Source organism: Urocampus carinirostris, chromosome 12, assembly GCF_059441175.1.
Source record: "Urocampus carinirostris isolate Australia breed hairy pipefish chromosome 12, RoL_Ucar_1.0, whole genome shotgun sequence".
Taxonomy (NCBI): domain Eukaryota; kingdom Metazoa; phylum Chordata; class Actinopteri; order Syngnathiformes; family Syngnathidae; genus Urocampus; species Urocampus carinirostris.
Window position 1 is genome coordinate 476690 of NC_142360.1, and position 20833 is coordinate 497522.

Consider the following 20833-nt stretch of genomic DNA (forward strand, 5'->3'; position numbering starts at 1 on the left):
AACGAGAACACTGCTTCAGAGCTTGCGAACCAATACTTAACCGAAACACTCTAGATCCATTTTGTCTCTGAGCTTCAAACTGATCAAAGATTTCCATCTCAATTTCTGGGTACTGTCCAAGACCTTTTCCTTTTTCGTCAGGCATGGTGTATTGCAAAAAATGCTTTTACAAATAAAAAGAACAAAATTCAGCCCACTTTTATTGTAAAGTCTGTGATTGCCTCACTGATTTTGTTTTTCCTGTCTCCATGCACCGCCCACCATTCGCAACTAGTGACACACAACCAAATATGCAGATATTAACTGACCCCCTGAATTTAGTGTTTTACTGTACTGACCCTTTGCACATGACGTTGGGTTGCCTTCTCTGGTTGAATGAGAGCCAGGGTAGTTGAGTTGAAACAAATACTGATAACTACCACGGAAAAAACAACCACCACTTTTTACAAAGGTGATCCATTCCTGTGCAGTGGGCAAGTTCCTAAGCCCAATTTGGAATTTTATCCCTTTAGATGAAGACAGTAGGAGGAAATATTTATCTGGAGTCTAATGGAGGGAGCCACAACCTTGGCAGGCTGGCAGCCCTCACGTATCCAGTATCTGACAGGACATAAAAGCTGGTGTCAACAAAAACAAGACTGATCGAACTAGATACACCCAGAACTTCTGAAAAGAGCTAATAGCTGGAGTTGGTCAGAACTGGTAGAAGTGAGTAACCTAGTGGCAAGTGGCAGAAGCTAATACAAAGGCGAGTAACACTAAAGCAAACTTTATTTACCAGTAACAGCTAACAATAGTGGTGAGTCATTGCCTGCAGCAAGTGGCTTACATTAGTGGCCAAAGAAAATAGTGGGCGGATAAAGTAAAATGTCTCAATCATGGGACATGGCCATGGTTGCTTGCATGAGCAGCTGTGAAGAACGAACACAGAGCACATGACAAAAGTTAATTGGACAAGATAAGTGGCTAGAGAAGGAAACAGCCAGGGGGAGAGTGTAAAATGTCTAAATCACGGGACTAGGCAATGGTTGCTTGCATGAGCAGTTGTGAAAAGTGAGTGATACTGAAGAACGAACACAGAGCAGATAACAAAAGCCAACTGGACAAGATGAGTGGCTAAAGAAGGAAACAGTGGAAAAAGGAGAAAGATGCCTGAATCAAAGAAATTTGCGACCATCATATGCAGGGCTCAGCTTTTTGCAGTAAGTGGCCTTTAAGTGCAAAGCTCGGACATTCTACCATAATAGTTAGATGGCAGACATACACGACAGTTTCTTCAAGTTCTGTAATATCATTACACATTTCTAAACTTTAAATTCTGTTTAAGATATATTACATGTGTTTTTCCTAATTATTTGTATCAATAGTGTTTTATGTTAAACAAAAGGCGTTTTTTTGACCCCACTAGGATTCATGCTTTAAAAAAGGCTGCGAATTTAAGTTAAAAAACTTGTCAGTTGCTATTACTTTCAGGAATGCGGCACAATCTGCATGTCCAAGATTAACCTTGTCCTTGCTCAAAATAAGTCTTTAAAAATCATATGACAGTAGGTTCCTGCACCCCGTGAACCCTCAGATTGTTCCATGGGCAGAATTCCGGACATTCTCTGAGGAATTGAAATACCTTGGTCGTGTCTCCTCTCTACTTCTCTGTAATGTACCCAAGGCACCGAATAGCTTGCCCATTATTCTTATTATTTATAACAAAGCGAGTATTGATTGCTAAAGGCAAGCTCTCGTCTCTCCAACATGAGGGTTAACCCTACAGTCAAGTAGAACAAGTTTGAGCATGTTCCAGCTTGCCTAACATGATAATTACATTTAGCTCAAATGATACCTAAAAGATTTTTTTAATTTGATAAGATCAGGTTGCTATTTTATTCCAATAGGAGCAGGCAGCTAATCTTTCGGCGCTACAAGCTCGGCTGCTGTTTTGGCAGCTTGGGTTTCATTTTGATTCCCACTGACACCCAGCAGATGCTTTTTAAAATATTTAAAAACTTTTGGTAGTTCACTGCCCTTGCACTCCAATATTTGTCCTCTCAACATGTGGGCATATGCAGTGTTCATTTTACCTCTGAAAAGTGATGGGTCCCGGGGACTCGCATGCTCAAAAATCTATGAGTCCCAACAGAGATCTATGGGTCCCCAAAATTTAGTGTTATTGAGGTTGAAATTGTAAATCGGCGACAAATATATAAATAAAGATATAAATCTATGTATTCATTCAGTTTTAATCATCCCACTTAATTGGTAATACAAAGCAGTTATCACTTCAGATTTTTCAGTTCACAAAAATATTGTACATTATACAAAATAATATTGCTGAAATATCAGTCTATATATTCATGCAGATTTAATCACTTCAGATTTTTCAGTTCATATATTCTTCTTGGTTTGCTGTCCCGCCACAGTTGTAATGCCTTCTCAAGGACCAATTGCAGCAACGGAATTTCCATAGCTAATTTGTGTTGTGCCGATCGAATGTCTTTTCTGAAACTTCATATTGTGAAATGATTTGTGCAATCCAGTTTTTTTGTCACGCTGGGTGCACGCATCACAGAACATGTAGCCTCCATTTTCATCCTCCTCATAGCGTAACCAGGAATATAATTGAGTCCATTTTGGCAGAAAAGTCCTTTTCTTGCTAGGAGTATTCTTTTGTTTATCTTTCGTCGAATCGTTCGCTTCAAAACACGTGTTTTCCGGTCTTCTGAAGAATTTCTCCGCGTTTTTTTCGTGCCGGAACTATTGCCGTTGTTACCACTTTCTGTATGTTTCGACTTATTACCGACACTGAAGAAATTACCAATTTTTTTTTATTTGCACCTAATACCAACTGTTTTTTACGGAGGCATACTTCTCTTTCACTCGACAACCACCAAAACAATGACATCATCTCGAAGCAACGAGATCTCGTTTGCCAAGATCGGCGCGAGACCAAAACAACAATGGCGGATCTGCCTGACGAAAAGTTTGGAGTGTGGTAAATCTTAGTTGAAAAAAAAAAGTAATCGGGTAATAATGACAATTTGGTGTCAAAAAAATTTGCTTCCCGAGGACGCACGTTGATTTGACACAATGCGTCCCCAGCAAAAATGTTGCGTTTAGGACGCAGGGACGCGGGCAACCGAGAACGCTGCATATGCCCTGCGTCGTTTTGCATTGATGTTTTGTTCAGTCAGAGGTAGTTTGTTTGCCTGCATTATACTTTATTTTGTTGTAATGGCACTCTCGCTGTTATTCTGTCCCTGTGTGGGAATGTTTCGTGCGTAGTGTCCTGTTTTGTTCTGTTACAGCATGTTGAGGTTCGGACATTATGTATGTACCTCTTCTATTCATGCTTGAATATGTTCCCTGTGTCCTCTTGATTTTGTGTTTTGTTCAGTTAGAACCAATTGGTGTTCCAAAATATCCAGTGTTGTCTTACTTTCATGTTTTTTTTTTGTCAGAGCTAATTTTACAACCAGTGTTGGTAATAAATACCCCGTTATGAATGCTGCATTTATAAACAACGCCGTTATAAATAAAGCAATTTTAAATAACGGCAATATATACAAAGCTGTAATGAATAACGCTGTTATGAATAAAGCCATTATAAATAAAGCCGTTATAAATAAAGCCGTTATAAATAACACCGTTTGAATAACGCCGTGATAAATAGTGCCGTTAAGTAACGGCATTATTTTTTAATTAACGGGGTAATCTACCTCATTATATGCTTCTACTCGTCAAGGTTAAAACTTGAGATGGTAGTAGAAAGAAACAAAGAACACACTCTGAGTTGGAAACTTTTGATAGCCCCTTGCATCGGAGGTACGTGCTTCCAGAATCGGCTCAAGGAAGAAGAATACCTTTTTCAGAAGGCTCATTTATTATAAAACACAAGAAGGAAACTACACATCCGATTGGTTTATATAAACACAGTGAGCGAATCGGATTGGTTTAGAAAGAAATTACATATTTAAATGCAGTGTATAATGTTGGTCACTAGATGGCATGTGAGTATAATAAATGAGTAAACTTTAAAAACACAATGCGAGGAGAAAAGCAAGCTCTCAGCTTGGAATTTGGTAGTGTCAAGGTCATCTTGATTAGCTAGCTAGCAGGCCCCATAGTGGCCTTCAAATTGTATGGGTTAGCAGAAAAGAGTTCTGTGCACCTGTTTGATAACAGATAGGAAGGTTACCAGTGGCCTCCAAGCTGTAGAGACAAAGTTCCTTTGGCTTTCTAAACATATAGAGTACTGCTCCATGACAGGGTACAATGGTGCAGGCCAGGTCACAGGTGATTAGTGAGTCTATAACCACGGGTTTGGAGAGCGATAACTAGCGCTATGCTAGATTCATGCAATTCACTTAGTTTTTGTAGTTTACAGCGTTCCATTGCCTGCACCACACACCCTGATCTGTTCTCTTCTATAGTATCTTGTTCTGTGCTCCTATCCTCTGATTCTCCCTTGTTAGGTGATGAGGGAGAAAAAATAATATTATCTTCTAATGCCATTCATCCTGTTACTCCACCTGTAAAGAAAATAAACAAAAGAGAACTCCTAGCAAAAAAAGGACTTTTCTGCCAAAATGGACTAAATTATATTCCTGGTTACGCTATGAGGAGGATAATAATGGATTGGACCTTGAGAAGGCATTGCAACTGTGGCGGGACAGCAAACCATATATGCTAAATATATGAACTGAAAAATCTGAAGTGATAACTGCTTTGTATTACTAATTAACTGTGATGATTAAAACTGCATGAATACATAAACTAATATTTCAGCAATATTATTTTGTATAATGTACAATATTTTTGTGAACCGAAAAATCTGAAGTGATAACTGCTTTGTATTACTAATTAACTGTGATGATTAAAACTGAATAAATATATAGATTTATATTATATATTTGTCGCCGATTTACAATTTCAACCTCGATAACACTAAATTTTGGGGACCTATAGATCTCTGTTGGGACTCATAGATTTTTGAGCATGCGAGTCCCCGGGACCCATCACTTTTCAGAGGTAAAATGAACACTGCAGTGCTGATGCTTGGTCTTCTGAATATTAGATCACGAGCTTTCAAAGCTTTACTTGTCAATGACCTTATTAGCGATCACAATCTTAACCTAATTGGCCTTTGTGAGACCTGGTTGAAACCAAATAGGCTTGTATCACTAAATGAGGCTTTCCCCCTAACTTGTGAGCTCGCATTTGGCACGACTGTGCAAGAGAGGTGGCGGTGTTGCTATTATATCAGAAAGTATGCTGAAATTTACTCCTGGTACCTCTACTGTTTTTAAAACATTTGAAGCACTTCTTATGAGGCCGTCAATGTCACCACCAATTTATATAGTAGTTGTGTATCGCCCACCTGGACCATATTCAAATTTTTGGGATGAATTTTCTGAACTGTTAATAGACTTAAGCGGACAATTTTGTAATTATTGGTGATTTTAATGTTTATATTAACTCCCCATCTAATTCACTTGCGGTTGCCTTTAAGTCACTGATTGATACATTTGGTTTTAATCAAATAGTTGATGTACCCACTCATAAACATGGGAATACTCTAGACCAGTGTTTTTCAACTTTTTTTGAGCCAGAGCATGCTTTTTACATTGGAAAAATTTTGTGGCACACCACTAAACAAAAATAGTATAAAATGTCACTGAACAGTACGTTTAATTACAATATAATTCATAATGCCCCCCGTTTTTACAGCACAGACACTTGACAATGACATAATATTTGCAGAAAATGATTCATAAATGTTTTATAAAATTTTACATTTTAAAAAGTGACATTGGATAATTTCTCACAGCACACCTGACGATTGCTCACAGCACACTAGTGTGTCGCGGCACAGTGGTTGAAAATCACTGCTCTCTCAATCATTCCCAAACTTTTGCAGGCTGGCGCTCCCTCTCTCCCCAGTAATTTCCTGGGACTATGTTTACGGAGTCCGCTATGACACTCAATAAGTTCACACGGTGGGTGAGACATAGTGCGGCGCTTGTGAACTTTGAATCGCGTTTAATGGCTTGTGCTATATAAAAACTTGCCTCTGATTGGTCGGCGCTTTTAAAACTCGAACAGTAACAATTGTGGTTGGCCAAAACTCCATCACTCACAACAAAACCTTGAAAAAAAAGTCGCAGTGCTTTGCAGTTTTACAACCGCAGAACGTCAAATCGCGATGTCGATTTGATTTCGGTTAATTGTGCATCCCTAACGTGTTGTGTACAAATCGTCAAAGAAACGTTAAAACTTCTGACTTTGACCTTGTACTGCCGCCCTCCTACCGCCCCCTTACCGGCCCTTTCTTCCTCACCGACCCCCCCCGATCTTTCCACCGTCCCCAGAGGGGAGGTACCACCCACTTTGGGAACCACTGCTCTAGACCTTGTCCTGACCCAGGGTGTGGTAGCCTCAAATGTTTCCGGTTACCGTAACCCAATGCCATCTTTGATCACTATCTTGTTAAGTGTGATGTGCTGTTTAATGCATACCTGTCAACCTGTACGGTTTTGCCGTACAAAGTACGTTTTTTATGCATTTTAAGACGAGTACGACGTACAAGGAAATCTGTACGGAAAAACGCAAATTTGTCAATCGCATGCGTCTGCCACCTGGGGATTTCCCATCATGCATCATTCTGAAAAAAAAATATATGGTGTACGATTATTTTGCATTTTGTACAGGAAAATACGACAGTTTGTACGGGCATGGAGCAGTGGAGGTTGACAGGTATGTTAATGTTTACTGTAATAAGCAAAATTTAGGCTTTCGTAGTTGCAATATCTGCCCTGCAACAGCTTTAGCTGTAAAAGAACTATTACCTACGGCAACTGTGGCTTTCTTTTTGTACATTAGGCCTGTTTACTAACTTACAAACGACTTTAATATTGCCTTGGGTAATGTTCTTGACTCTGTGGCACCCCTACGGCATAATTTTCGAAAGAAGCATACACCTTGGTTTACTGAAGAAACCAGGTCACTTAAACAAAATTGCGCACTGCAAAGCTGGAAGTGTTCCGAATGGCCTAGTGTGACCACTTGCTGAAATATAAAGTAGCTCTTGCCTCAGCTAAAGCATCTTTCTCTCTAAGAGTATTTCTGTACATACAAATAATAATTTTGTTTGACACAATGGCGAAACTTACGAGAAGCAACTTAGCCCAAATAGTTCTACTTATTTTGCTAATGACTTGGTATGGTATTTTTAAATAAAAAGATTAAACTCATCTGGAATGACATTTTAAATGAACATTCTGCAACACCGTCCTACCTTAAAGATGCAGAGAGAGGTTTTGGTTCAGGACCGTGTCTGCGGCGGTTCAGGAACGTTCTGCAGTTTCGATGATTTGTCCCTTGATAGTCTTACACTGATGGTCAGTAGGCCAAACAAACTACTTGCCTGTTTGATCCATTTCCAGCTTTACTGGTAAAAGATATGTTTGGGATCTGAGGACCTTCAGTTTTGAATATTTTTAATGTATTGCTATTCTTGGGCATTGTTCCAGTAGCCTTCAAGTCTGCTGTCATTAAACCCAAGCTTAAGCGACCTAACCTTGACCCGGAAAGCTTAGGTAATTATAGAACAGTGTCAAATCTACCATTTTTTGCAAAATTACTTGAAAAGGTTGTTGCACATCAGCTAAATGACTTTATGTCAGAAAATAATCTCTTTGAAACTGTCCAGTCAGCATTAAGAGCAAATCACTCTAGTCGGACATAATAATAATAATTTAATATATATCAAACTTGGCCTAAAAAAGTTTGTTTTTCTTGAAAGGATTTAAAAAACATCATTAATCTATCAATTCTTATTTGCACCAGTTGACAGAGGCCAAATGGTTTTATGCTCACGAGTGGCAAAAGAAGATCAAGGTTTTAAGACGATTTAATTAACTCGTGATGGTATTCTAGTGTTAATTCATTTTGCCGTACCCAGTCTTGTGGCTTCAAGCCAAACGCATACTATACTTGTTAGAGTTGACCATGCAACCAGTAAATAGTAGCTATGCAACCAGTAGCTATTCCTATGTTGTTATTTTATTTAGAGCTACTTGTCTGGATATAACATTCTGATTAATATTTGTATTTGTGAAATATGAACCAAGAGTAACTTTAAGCCATTTTTTAGATAAGGGGGTGGCCTTTTGGAAAATGGCGTCACAATCCAGGGGGGTTTAAGTTTTGCTCAATCATGACTTTACATTTATTTTAGTTCGTAAATGTTTCTTCTATATTTAGTACAGTTTTCCATTACTTCTTGACCATTAAAACTGTCTAGGATTTAGTACATGTAAAACAACATAGTAATTAGTTTTGGTATTATTTTTTAATTCATTTGTTACAATTTTTCGCACAAGGATTGATAGTCAGGACGAGGTTTTAGGTCAGGACCGTGTCGGCGGCTGTTCAGAAATGTTGTCCACTTTCAATAATTTGTCCCTTGATAGTCTCACACAGATGGTCAGTAGGGCCAAACGAACTACTTGCCTGCTTGATCCGTTTCCAGCTTTACTGGTGAAAAACTTATTTTGGGGATCTTAGGACCTTCAGTTTTAAATATTATTAATATATCGCTATCCTCGGGCATTGTTCCGGTAGCCTTCAAGTCAGCTGTCATTAAACCCAAGGTTAAGCGACCTAACCTTGACCCGGAAGGCCTAGGTAATTATAGGCTAGTGTTAAATCTGCCATCTTTTGCAAAATTACTTGAAAAGGTCGTTGCACAGAAGCTAAATGACTATGTCGGAAAATAATCTGGCTAAAGTAACCAATGATCTCCTCTTAGCAATAGATTCCAGTGCCTCGTCAATGCTACTGCTGCTGGATCTCAGTGATGCTTTTAGCACTGTGGACCACAACATACAACTTGTTCGTATGGAAAAATGCATGGGTATCTCAGGAACCGTAGTCTTGTGGTTTAGGTCCTACCTGTCGCACAGGAGGCAATGTGTTAACTACGGCAGTCTTACCTCTAAACACTCTGATGTCCCCTGTGGCGTTCCACAGGGCTCTGTATTTGGCCACCTTCTTTTTAATATATATATGCTTACGCTTGGTGATATTATCCGCAAGTATAATATTAGTTTACATTGCAATGCAGATGGCACTCAGCTGTATCTGCCACTGGAGACAACTGGACAGATAAGTTGTAAAAATCTGGAAGTTTGCCTTACTGAGATTCAAAGATTGATGTAACTTATTTTTTTGCGCCTTAACCCAGAAAAAAACTGAAATGTTGATAGTTTGTCCAGCTCATTGTCGTGAGTTGTTTTCAAACACTGCCCTGAACCCAGACAAATCTAATATTACCAACAGTGACTCAGTCAAAAATCTAGGTGTTATATTTGATCATAATCTGTTGTTTTAGTTACACATTAAAAATATTACTAGAATGGCCTTCTTTCACCTCCCTAATATTGCGAAGATTCGTTCGATGCTGACCAAATCAGATGCAGAGGTTCTAATTCATGCATTTATTACTTCCTGGCTTGATTACTGTAATGTACTGCTTTTTGGTCTCCCAGTGTCTAGCATCAAAAGTTTGCAGCTGGTTGAGAATGCGGCAGCGAGACTCTTGACTAAGACAAAAAAGTTTGAGCATATTAGTCCTGTATTCGTCAACTTGCACTGGCCCGCAGTCCACTTAAGATGTGACTTTAAGGCTGCGTCCCATTCTTCGCACAGTGCATAAATCTACCGAGGGAGCCGCAAAAAAAATCCTCACACTACAAACCGTAGAGTTGGATAACTGCAGAAAATCACGGTTCAGCCTATCCCTGTTTTTATCTTAAACGAGTCGTGCTTTTCTGAAAGTAAATTATTTTTTAACTCAGAGTGAATTGTAGTTGTTTTCTGTCGAACAATCACACAGTATGTCACATCATTATGAAATAAACCACCAAGGTGTCACTCAAGATAAAGACGTTTAATGAATAGTAGTTGTACTTAGAGAAACAATATACCAAATACACATGATGCACAGGTCAAATATGAATATTAACTTGTGTAGAACTCAGGACAAATAGTGACTGCTGCAGTAATATCTAATAGTTCAAACAATGCAGAAAAGCACAGGATGGAAATGTGGGTCTGTCTTCCAGAGCCTGAAACATGGCTTTTGGACAATTAATTTTATATTAACTGTGGGCAATTCTGTGTACGGTGGACCTGTGAACATTGAACACCCTTGACACCACACGGTAGGACAAACCGTGGGCCAGCCAGTACACATAGATCAGGACCTCTAGCCATGGTCTTGTTCCCCCTTCAGCAGCTCCTGCAGGGCCCACATGGCCTTCTTGCTCAACCTGAAATCCTGAATGAGTTCTGCTTCCACATCGAACCATAAGCACAGGATAGGAACATTCCTGTCCAACCTGTCCATGCTTATGAGACGGCCACTCTGGAACACAATAAATAAGATAAACAATTTAGACATAAATGTGGGCATAGAAAAGAAAAAGAGCTTTTAGTGTTATGTAAGAGTCATGAAAAAATGTAGAAATGATCTTTTTTTATATCCAATGACAACTCTTTTGAATTAAATTCCTTATGAACTAAGGTGTTTGGGTCGTACAGGGAAGTTTGGTGATGATATTATGTCAGCTTAAGGGTCAGGTGGACTGTTCTTGTGTTTGTTTTGTCTACACATACATAGGGTTCTATGTGAATGTGGGTTGTACGTTAACCCTTACTGTATTTGACCAACTGCGTCATCTTTTTAATGAGTGGACGTACCTTGTAAAGAGGAATCATCGCTACATAGCGCCGAAGCAGTCTTCAATTTAGCGCATTTCTCCTCCGTTGATTGGAGAAACGGAAAAGGTGATGAGCTGTCAGGCGATCGGTAATAACACCGCTGTAGCGGTCATTTTCAACATTGCACGGACTCTCCAACACAGGTCCAGACTCGAGTTGTTTACATGTGACGTAGGCCAATACGTCACTGGCGTCTGCAGCCAATTAGTATTATGGCCATCTACTGGACTGGGGTGGAACCTTGCAAGTACCGTCCAATTTCTTAGGGGACAATCTTCACTTGCACTCCTCTCACTTGAGGGGACTTCCCTATGGAGGGGCCTTAGTTTCTCTTACTAACATACAAATATTTGCATGGACTTGCGCTCTTTTATCAGATTTGGTTTCCCCCTATGTTCCTGCACGGAGCCTCCGCTCTGAAAATGCCGGTCTACTTGTGACTCCGAGAGCCAAGAAGTCTGCAGGCTCGAGAGTGATCTCCATCCGAGCCCCGGTGCTGTGGAATGCTCTGCCTCTGTGGAAAAGATCTGCAACCTCAGTGGAAGTTTTTAAATCTAGACTTAAGACACACCTTTCTATTCAAAAGCTTATGATTGATGCCCCCCTAATATTTTGTATTCTCCTGTTTTTTTTCCGACTGCCTGGCTGGTACGAGGGAGAAGGACAATTTGAGATGAGTCAGTGGACCAGCGTCGGACCTGAAGCATGTCAACGCCTGCATCGACCAGCCTGATAGAGATGGGAAGCTGCGTCATTGCTGTTATGGACTTTTCAAACTATTTTACAGGCTTGAGGCGTCGTTGCCGTCTCAACATGTTCTCTTTTATTGATGTTTACTGTTACTGTTACCCAATGCTAAATCTATTCCACCCTGGTCATCCTGGAAGGGGGATTACCACTTGTGAGGCCCCTCAAGGTTTCTTTTTTCCTCACGCTGAGGTTTTGAGTTTTTCCTTACCCGCATGTCAGGCGATGGTCTAATTGTAATCCTATGCAGTCATTTGAGACATTTTTGTTATTAAGGGCTATACAAATAAATGTGACTTGACTAGTTGTTTGAAATACTGTTTATTGTACACTTATATGCCCCACAAAAGTATTTTATTGTGAGAAATAATTTACTTCACATCAAACAAATCTAATTATGTTAAAATATACACCATCAGTCAAATATTGTGGTTAGTTGGAAAATTCCGATCTTTGACGAAAGCAAAAATTAAAATATACCATTTTATTTCAAATAAAAAATATTTCTTACCTCCTCATTGTCTTGACTATACTTTCTCTTTATTTTGCAACTCATTTGTTTTATAAAAAAGGGACCACAATTGCGTCATGTTAAGAATGTTTCTATAGGGATGGGGGAAACGGGTGAGAGGGTCTTGGAGTGAAGAAAAATGTTGAAATGGAGATTGGTGACTACCTTTAAGGAAGATGGCTTGAAAAGATGGAAAGAAGAGGAAATCGGGCAACAAGATTGGTGTGGCAGGTCTTGGAGTAGGTAAAACACGTGTCTGGAAGACCGGGTAGGAAGAGAAGGCAGGAGGGTCAAATAGGTCCAGGTTTAGAGTCAGAAGCGCAGACCAACACGTTACGGGTGTAGGCTTTGCAGGCAATCAGACAAAGGTAAGCTGCAAGGCAGAGCTTTAAATACAGAGCTTTATTGGCAGTAAACTCAGAACAGCTGGTGGTAAATGAGGACAGACCGTTTGAACAGTTCAGGGTGCAGTGACAGAGCAGGGATATGACTGGTGCTGGTTACCGGTAGAGAGAGAGCTCATGACAGAAAAACACATAATTGTCTAGGTGACCTCAAAATTTGAACGGTAGTTTGTGTACACCGTTTTCCAAATGATCAAAAATAGTAAATATTATTTTCCATTTGCCTTGTTCCAAAACACGGATATAAATCAAACTAATACAACTAATTCTTACACAATATCAGAAAATACAACTTTTGATCCATTTATTTTTGGGGATTGTTATGATTTGGATTTTAAATTTTAATAAAACCTGATACATATCGGAAATGTTGGTAACTTTTAATGTCAAGTCAAGTCATATATGTTTGTATAGCCCTTGATCACAAGATTTCTCAAAGGACTGCACAGCATTACGATTACAACATCGTCTGATCCTAAACCAGCGTGCGGGCAAGACTCAAAACTTCAGCATGAAGAAAAAAGAAACCTTGAGAATGGGCCTCTAAAGTGGTAATTCCGCTTCCATGGAGGACAAGGGTGCAATAGATTTGGCATTGTGTAGCACAAAACATAGTGAACATCAATAAAACAAAGCAATGGGTAATATGTTGAAATTTGTCCAGAAAGTGCATGACAGCAACGACATCTCAAGCCAGTAAAATAGTGCAAAAAGTCCATAACAGCCACGACGCAATATTGTTGCATTATTTCATGAAACAAAGATTTGTTCGTTTGATGTGTTCTTCTGAATGACTACACTGCCATCTAGGCGTCAATTTAAACATCTCAGACCTGAAATGCCTTTAAAAAACTACTATTCCCATTTTGTCACCATGTACCGGAACTGACGACGTGAATTTTGTTGCTGTCAAGGGCATCGAGTTCCTAGTTTGCTCAAGCTCTACACGTGTTTTAACTGCAGACTTTAGGCGACAAAACCTTTAAGCGATGGACAGCTTCGGTTCCGACTTTTCGACTGGCGGGGCGGGCGGTAAAATGGACACCGGCACGATTATGGAGCAGGTTAAAGTCCAAATTGCGGTGGCCAACGCACAGGAGCTACTGCAGGTAAAATGCTAAAGCTAGCAATGTAACACATACCTCCGGGAACGGTGCATTCGCAATGATCGCAACAAGGCTTTAGGGCTAGGACCTTAGCTTAGCCTTTTGGTTGAGAGTAAGTGTCCCGGCTCCTAGGCTTTGTAGCGTATAATGAACTGACCGATAACGGATAATGGATAATGAATAACGAAGATAGAACAATAACCCTTAAAAAAAAAAACCAAAACCCCATGATTTTTAGTTATGTTTTATATATTTTCCTTCTGAAAACGTAACTTTTCTTAGCTCTAAACAGAGTAATACATATGGGGTTTGTTTCGGTTGCCAGAATAATAACTGGACTTATTTTATTTAGTTCGTATACGCAGTAGACCCCCAGGATACAACATGAATCCTTTCTGAGTTGGTGGGTCGTAAAAGGGATTGCCGAATGGTGGGGGATTGGAACCCTTGGTGATTTAAAAAACGTATTCTAAGCCCCGAGTTCCTCGAAAAGAACACAAACACAATAAAAAAATATGTGTTAAGTACTACTCATGTGCACAGTGTATGGTAAAATATCATGCTATAATATAAAAATCTTAAGGGAAATTGCATGTACCGGTACATACCTACCAACCACAGTCAATTCCCCTGACCTCATCATCAAGACACACTATGTAGAATGCCACAACAATTTTGTAAGGTATGATAATTTGTTGAAATAATTCATATTCAAGTATCAGGTGATTTATTTATTTGTAAAAGAAAACATAAAATACAACAAATGCAAATATTAAAAGTCTACGACGGCGTTGTCATCTGCTACCAGTCACCGAAACAATCTCGATTTGAGCCGAGATTGGTCAAACAAAAAAAAGGTTCTAAACGTATTCAATTTAAGTAAAACTTATTAGTTGAAAGATGCAAACCATAGCAGACTATTTTATTTGAGGTCACCCGATAGCAAATAGGCATTTTAGAGTTACTTGTCCTATGGATGAACACCGCAGATTGAATTTTTTTGGCACGCTAAAATATTATTTTGTTGTTGTCGTAAAGCGGGGAAAACGCTGTGATGAAGGGCCAAAAAGGCATTTTAATCCGAATCGTAAAATGAAAACATTGTAGGACACACTTTATTCCAAGCGTCTACTATAATGAGAAAATAACTTTACATTGTTTTTTTAATATTCCAGAAAATGACAGACAAATGCTTCAAAAAGTGTATCGGAAAACCGGGAAGTTCACTGGACAATTCGGAGCAGGTCTGTTCACACAAATTTATTTGAAATTCACACATTATTCAAAGTTATTATTACATTTCACTTCATTATTCTTTCCTTGTTTTTTTTTTGATCTTCCAGAAATGCATTGCCATGTGCATGGACCGGTATATGGACGCTTGGAATACTGTTTCCCGAACGTATAATTCCAGATTACAGAAAGAAAGAGCTCGCATGTGAACACATATTTCTCACAACATTCTCGTCTTTTGACCTTGAAAGTCAGGTCAGGGGTTGTTTTGGTTTCCTTATGGAGGCTGCCTTTCCATTTTTACCCTGCCCTTCTTGAAATATTTATCAGAGGATTACTACAGTTAAGACGTTTCAGACACTCTACACCAATATGTTTTTCCTTTGTTTTCTACATCATGACAAACTGGAATGTTTGACTTGAACTACAGTTAAAGCAAAACTGTGTTAAGGATTACCATCCATTGATCAAACTATCTCCACGGCTATGTATATATAAAAAAATCTTGCTTTCTTAAAATAAATAGGAATCTTATCTGGATTCAATGTTTTTCCTCTTTTTGTGTGACTGTTTTTTGGGCAATACATTTTTTTAATACACTTATATCTTAATTTAAATTTCACTTAATTGGATTTGATGTAATATGTTGTGCATATCTGCTAATGTTGTGGAAACGCACTTATGTCTTATCCTTCACACTCAACTCTAAACTGCAGGATTATCAATGTATTTTGTTTCCTCTAACAATCTCCCAATCTCTTATCTGAAGCTGTGATTTAAGGTGAGCTATTGCGGACTTCCCATGCAATTAATTGTTTAGCTCAACAAACTGTTAAATTTTCTCAGATTTTCTCCTAACCAACTAAACAAGTTTGTTGCAATTTGGACAAAGTTTTCTGCAATGGTTATTACAGCACACCAGCGGTAGTATGTGATTATTGAAGTTTCCAAACATTAGTATTTTGAGTATTATTTTGTCTAAATAATGTTTTGTGTTTCCACTTTTTTTTAGTTACAGCCTTGCGGGTTTTTTTTTATGTGAATGAGGATTAAATTATGATTGAGTAAGATTGACAGCTGTCCGACCAATTCCGCAAACAAGCCACACAATGTTACTTTTCTGTACTAGATGTGTTCACAAAGTGCCGTGCACCCATTTTAATGTGTTGTACTCCTTTAGAAAAGAATCGCTGACATAAGTTTGCTTCACATCACCGCTTTAAGAGACCATATATGGCCTAATGTTAAACTCGCCTAATGTATCAATTGTATATTTTAATTAATTGTTGCTTCTAATGTGTACAGCTGAGATTATTTTACTTGATAAGAACGAGTAATCTATTTTTTATTGACCAGGGCATGTGTGCAATTAAGTATTGCAGCACTCGTATCATGTTTAGTATTTTCACCAAATTACACCCATAATCATATTAATATGACCTGCCATATCTATGTCATATCAATATATTGTCTTTATATTTCTTATTGATACCCAAAGTATTGATTGAATTAGACAAGATCTAAAGATATAGTCTTGGGAAAAATGTTCAATGAAGTAGTGTTATTGTAAATGTAAAAAAAAGCAAAGGGACACATAAAAATAACATTATTTTGAGTGTTTTTGTTTTAATAAAATCTAAATATACCACAAAATACAGGGTGTTCCAAAATTCTCGGGCACATTTGAAGTCCCCATATCTCCTTAACTATGAATGGTTGTAAGATAAAAGTTGTGCCCTTTTTAAAGCTAATTACATTATTTTGTTCTTAAAGGGGTCATGAGATCGAACCTTCCTGTGTGGAGTTTGCATGTTCCCCTGTGCTTGCGTGGGTCTCCTCCGGGCACTCCGGTTTCCTCCCACATTCCAAAAACATGCATGTTAGGTTAATTTTTAATTGTCCTTGGTGTGAATTAGCAAGTGAGTTATCTGTCTCTGTGTGCCCTGCAACTGGCTGTCAACCAGTTCAGCCCGAAGATAGCTGAACAACCCTACTGAGGATAAGTGGTACAAATAATGGATGGATGGATGTTCTTAAAGGACATTGTTTTTTGTTTTGTTTTTTTAATTTCTTTTAAGACCCATTAATGATCTTCAGTCAACTACAAATGGCTTCTTATGTGCTTGAAATAGCAAAAACTGAATCATGGACTATTGTTACAACATGCATTTTGCAGACAATTCAGAAAGGAGCCACCAAAGGGAGTTCATCTTGGCATGTCAATTCATAACGGATAGGTGCTTATTTCCAGCTAAAATAACGTAAACCGCCTCAACTTCAGAAGAGATGATTGAACAAGCTAGAACTGCTTTCCAGCGGAGCCTAGTAAATCGATCATAAGAACCAGTAGGGAACTTCAGTGTCCTACAACAACTTTTTGTCGGGTCCCAAGTCAACTGACGCCTTACAAGCCACAGTTAGTCTAACAAGACACTGATAAACCAGCTTGTCGTGACTTTTACATTCCAGTGCAAGAGAAAATGGAAGAGGATGGATTTGAAGACTAGTTTGTCTTAGTGATGAGGCGACTTTCTATGCAAATGGCAAATTTAACAAGTAAAACACTCATGGTGTACTGAGAACCCACATGAATCAGCGATATTCCCCAAAGATGGTCATGTTTTATTCTATGTTGAAGAAAGCTTTTTACGGACCATTCTTTGCAAAAGCAACAGTCAATGGTTAGACATATTACAAATATGCTGGAAAAATGGTCAATTGATAAATTGAGTAAGAAAGAGTGGTGAATTAATTACGCCCAGGCACTGGAACTGTGGATTGGAATTAACAGGATGGGGCACCATCTGAACACAACACTGTCAGATACATGGATTGAATGGTCTGGGCAGATCACAAGCTCATGTCCTTGCCATCCAGATCTCACACCATGCGATTTCTTTTTGTGGGGAATTGTTTTAAAAGGATTTAATATTTGTGCCCCCTATTTCAAGAGACGTGGGTGAGTTGGAGTCAAGAATAGGAGAAGCTTTTGCAACCTTGACAATGCAATGCTGACTATCGGTTTGAAGTGTGTTGTGTGACCACATAGAAGTTCTTTGAAAATTCCACGTAAAAATTTAAATTCAAAGCTTTCTAAATTTACCAGATGTTTCTTTAGATCCTTAAGTTTCTGAAATATCCAATTTTAAAATGTGCCTCAGACCTTTGGGACACCGGATCAAAATTAGAGAACAATTGAATGATTCTGAAGAAAAATGCTATATTCAATGCTCAACAGTTTAAGGACATTTGGTTGTTTTGTTTACCATGGTACTACAACAGTTTTACAAAATAGATGAGGCATTTCAACAACAAAAAACTATTTTGTCTAAAATCCACTGATCAAAATTAGAGAACACTTTCAGGTGCCTTCCACTTAAAGGTGCTAAATTAGCACATGGTGCTAATTTCCTTTATTATCTGTCAACACCTATTTAACTAAGTTTGCAAGATGGTGGGGTGTGCTAAAATGACTGCAAGCTTCTGGAAGAAAGTTGTCCAGATGAAAATGAAAGGTAATCAGCCATAGCAAGACAAGTTGATCATTCCAAATCTATGATTTCAAGAATATTGAATCTTTACAAAAATAACAGAGTTATTGAAGTATCAAAACCTTCTTCAAAAGAACATGGCTCCTTACTTGCAGGACAATATTGCATGTCACACAACAAAAAAGATAAACAATTTCTTTGATGGTGAAAACATTAAATAATTGGCGTGTCTTGCCCAAACTTCTGAACTCGACTGAATAGAGAACCTCTGGAAAATCCTTGATGACAAAGTTATGGTCAAGAAGCCCACTACAACCACTGAACCGTGGACGAGGCTGGGAGAAGAATGGACCAAAATCACACTAGAGCAGTGTGAGACACGAGTGCTATCATGTGGCCGCAGATATGCTGAAGTCATTCACAGCAGAGGCCTGTACAGTTCTTACTAATTGCTGATTGTTGCAACCTTCAGACAAAGTCATTGTTCTCTAATTTTGATAAGCGTGTTTTCTAAAAAATACAAATGTTTTGTGAAATGCCCTTATTCATTTTGTGAAAAAAGCGTTGTACCACGTTATAGAAACAATAAAATATCGTTTAACCGCGGAAGATGGTATTGTTTCAATATTTTTTATTTTCACATAAGTTGTTCTCTAATTTCTATTGTAAATATCTATCAGTATTGGTCTCAAGGAGCAGTATCAGGAGATAAAAAACGTTATCGTGCATCCGTAATGAAAAGATGTCATAAATGATATTTTGCATGAAAAAAATCCTAATGTCCACCTGACTAATTTTTCTTCTCTATGAGATCAGAAAGGCAAATACAAAGACATCCAGTGGCGCACGGATGTAACCCGAGCATAAATCCCTGGAAAACCTACTCGCCCACATCCGTGTCCCCAGCTGGTTACCCCGGCAACAAACCAACGCCCTGAGCCCTCACGACAGGTCAGAGGTCCCCCAGAATCTCCCTGTATGGAGGTAAAGAAAGCTGTTTTATTTAAAAAAGGTGATTTTCATGCTGGTGATGCGTTTTCTTACCAAACAGGTGTCCCTGCCTCCTTCCATGTAGCCGACACACATCATGTAAGGCGTCAGGTTGTTGCCGTAAGACTGCTTGCAGTGAGCTTGCTTAATTGGGCTCACTGGGGCTTTCTGTAGGAGGTTGCCCAGGGAACCTTCCAAGGGGAAAACGGATTGAGTACAGGTCGTGGTTTCCAGAGAAAGACATTAGGTGTTCCTAAAGCTCCATATGTGACATTAAAATTGGTATAATTGTTTATTCTTTATTTACCACAGCTGCTTAAAGTGGTGATGTGAAGGTGGAGGCAGGCCCTGGCATTAGGCGGCCAGTTAATAGTTCGAATGGCGCAAAACCTGTTATTTTGTGCACAGTCTGGCGGACGACCAACAGGGCTATGGGCAAAGCTTGCGACCACGTCATTTTTGTCTGGGCCATGAGTTTAGCCAATTTTTCTTTCAAATTTCTGTTAAACCTCTTAACCTTGCCTTGGCTTTGGGGGTGGTAGACACACCCAAAGCGATGTTTTAGCCCCAACAGAGCCTCCACTTTAGCCATTGCTCTGTTATTAAAATGTGTCCCATTGTCAGATCTAACCTTAGTCACCATGTGTTGGAATAAAATGATTGACCAAAGCTTTAATAACTGACGTGGTGTCTTTCTTCGCACATGGATATGCCTCCGTCCAGCGTGAATAGGAATCCACACTGACCAGAAGGAACCGTTTCCCATTTACCTTTTCAATCATATCTGTGAAGTCAATTACAATTTCTGCCACAGGAGAGAATGCCCCTGGTTTGGGTTTCACTCTTTCCGCTCCACCACTGCTGCTGCTGCGTGGAGAGTCCCCTCCTTGGCCTGCCAACAGCACCCATCCGTAAACATCACCCGTCCACCTTCCAATGGTTCTGCATACAGGTCCTCACGGACCTTTTGATCTCTCTGTACTTTCAGAGCACACTCGTGTGCCCCTTCCAAGAGGTGGTTAGCCATGTTTACCCCATTATGCACATATGTGACGTTTGGTGCCGTCAATGTTTTCATCATCCGTGTTTGTCTTAGGGGTGTCAACGTGAACGCTGCGGATGCAACAAAGGCCGACACCGCGTGGTCCGTTAACACCTGGACTGGATATCCCATGACCACATGGGCCGTTTTCTGAAAGACCTTGGCCAAGCGGCGGCATATCTGACACAGTCTGCTTGCTTTTGTTCAATTCCATCCAATGGTACACTGCAATACAACAATACTGCCCTGTTTGTCCCATGTCTTTGATACAGTGCTGCGTTCACTGTTTTTTCGCTAATGGCCACATCCAGATGAAACACCTTACTGTAATCTGGTGTGGCCAGCGCTGCCGCTGATGCCAATTCCTAAATTAGTTGCAGAAACAATGCATCATCCTCTGGGGTCCACTGCTACATGGCCTTCAAATTGCGGACACCCTGTTGTTTAACTAGAGCACGCAGACCTGCTGTTCTGTCCACATAGCATGGGATGTAAGCCCGGCTATAGCCGCACAGTCCCCGAAAGGACAGCAT

At 39.3% G+C, this 20833-nt stretch overlaps 2 protein-coding genes and 1 long non-coding RNA gene across 3 annotated transcripts in view; 1 reads left to right on the forward strand and 2 right to left on the reverse strand.

Moving 5' to 3' along the window:
- Positions 1-9922: 9922 nt before the first annotated feature.
- Positions 9923-11805, reverse strand: LOC148354595 (uncharacterized). The gene is made up of 2 exons (XR_015852189.1): positions 10756-11805; positions 9923-10420 (listed from the first exon to the last, which is right to left on the reverse strand). It is a non-coding gene; the product is annotated as an uncharacterized LOC148354595 (long non-coding RNA).
- Positions 11806-13305: 1500 nt separating this feature from the next.
- Positions 13306-15317, forward strand: timm13 (translocase of inner mitochondrial membrane 13 homolog (yeast)). The gene is made up of 3 exons (XM_088349118.1): positions 13306-13547; positions 14720-14788; positions 14888-15317. Exons 1-3 carry the CDS (start codon positions 13428-13430, stop codon positions 14984-14986), a joined length of 288 nt encoding a protein of 95 aa, XP_088205244.1. The 5' UTR covers positions 13306-13427; the 3' UTR covers positions 14987-15317.
- A 2488-nt stretch (positions 15318-17805) lies between these two features.
- tmprss9 (transmembrane serine protease 9) overlaps positions 17806-20833 on the reverse strand; it is a 30044-nt gene continuing 27016 nt past the window's right edge. Inside the window, exons 15-16 of the mRNA XM_088350153.1 lie at positions 19313-19449; positions 17806-19242 (exon numbers count right to left, since the gene is read on the reverse strand). Of these exons, the coding sequence (XP_088206279.1) occupies positions 19081-19242; positions 19313-19449 (299 nt within the window). The 3' untranslated portion in view covers positions 17806-19080. The remainder of the gene's footprint in view (positions 19243-19312; positions 19450-20833) is intronic.

Excerpts from the sequence above, each read along its gene's own strand:
- timm13 (XM_088349118.1), top strand. The coding sequence starts at position 13,428 with ATGGACAGCTTCGGTTCCGACTTTTCGACTGGCGGGGCGGGCGGTAAA. Across the intron at positions 13,548-14,719 it reads ACGCACAGGAGCTACTGCAG|AAAATGACAGACAAATGCTT; the intron begins GTAAAATGCTAA and ends TTAATATTCCAG. Across the intron at positions 14,789-14,887 it reads CACTGGACAATTCGGAGCAG|AAATGCATTGCCATGTGCAT; the intron begins GTCTGTTCACAC and ends TTGATCTTCCAG.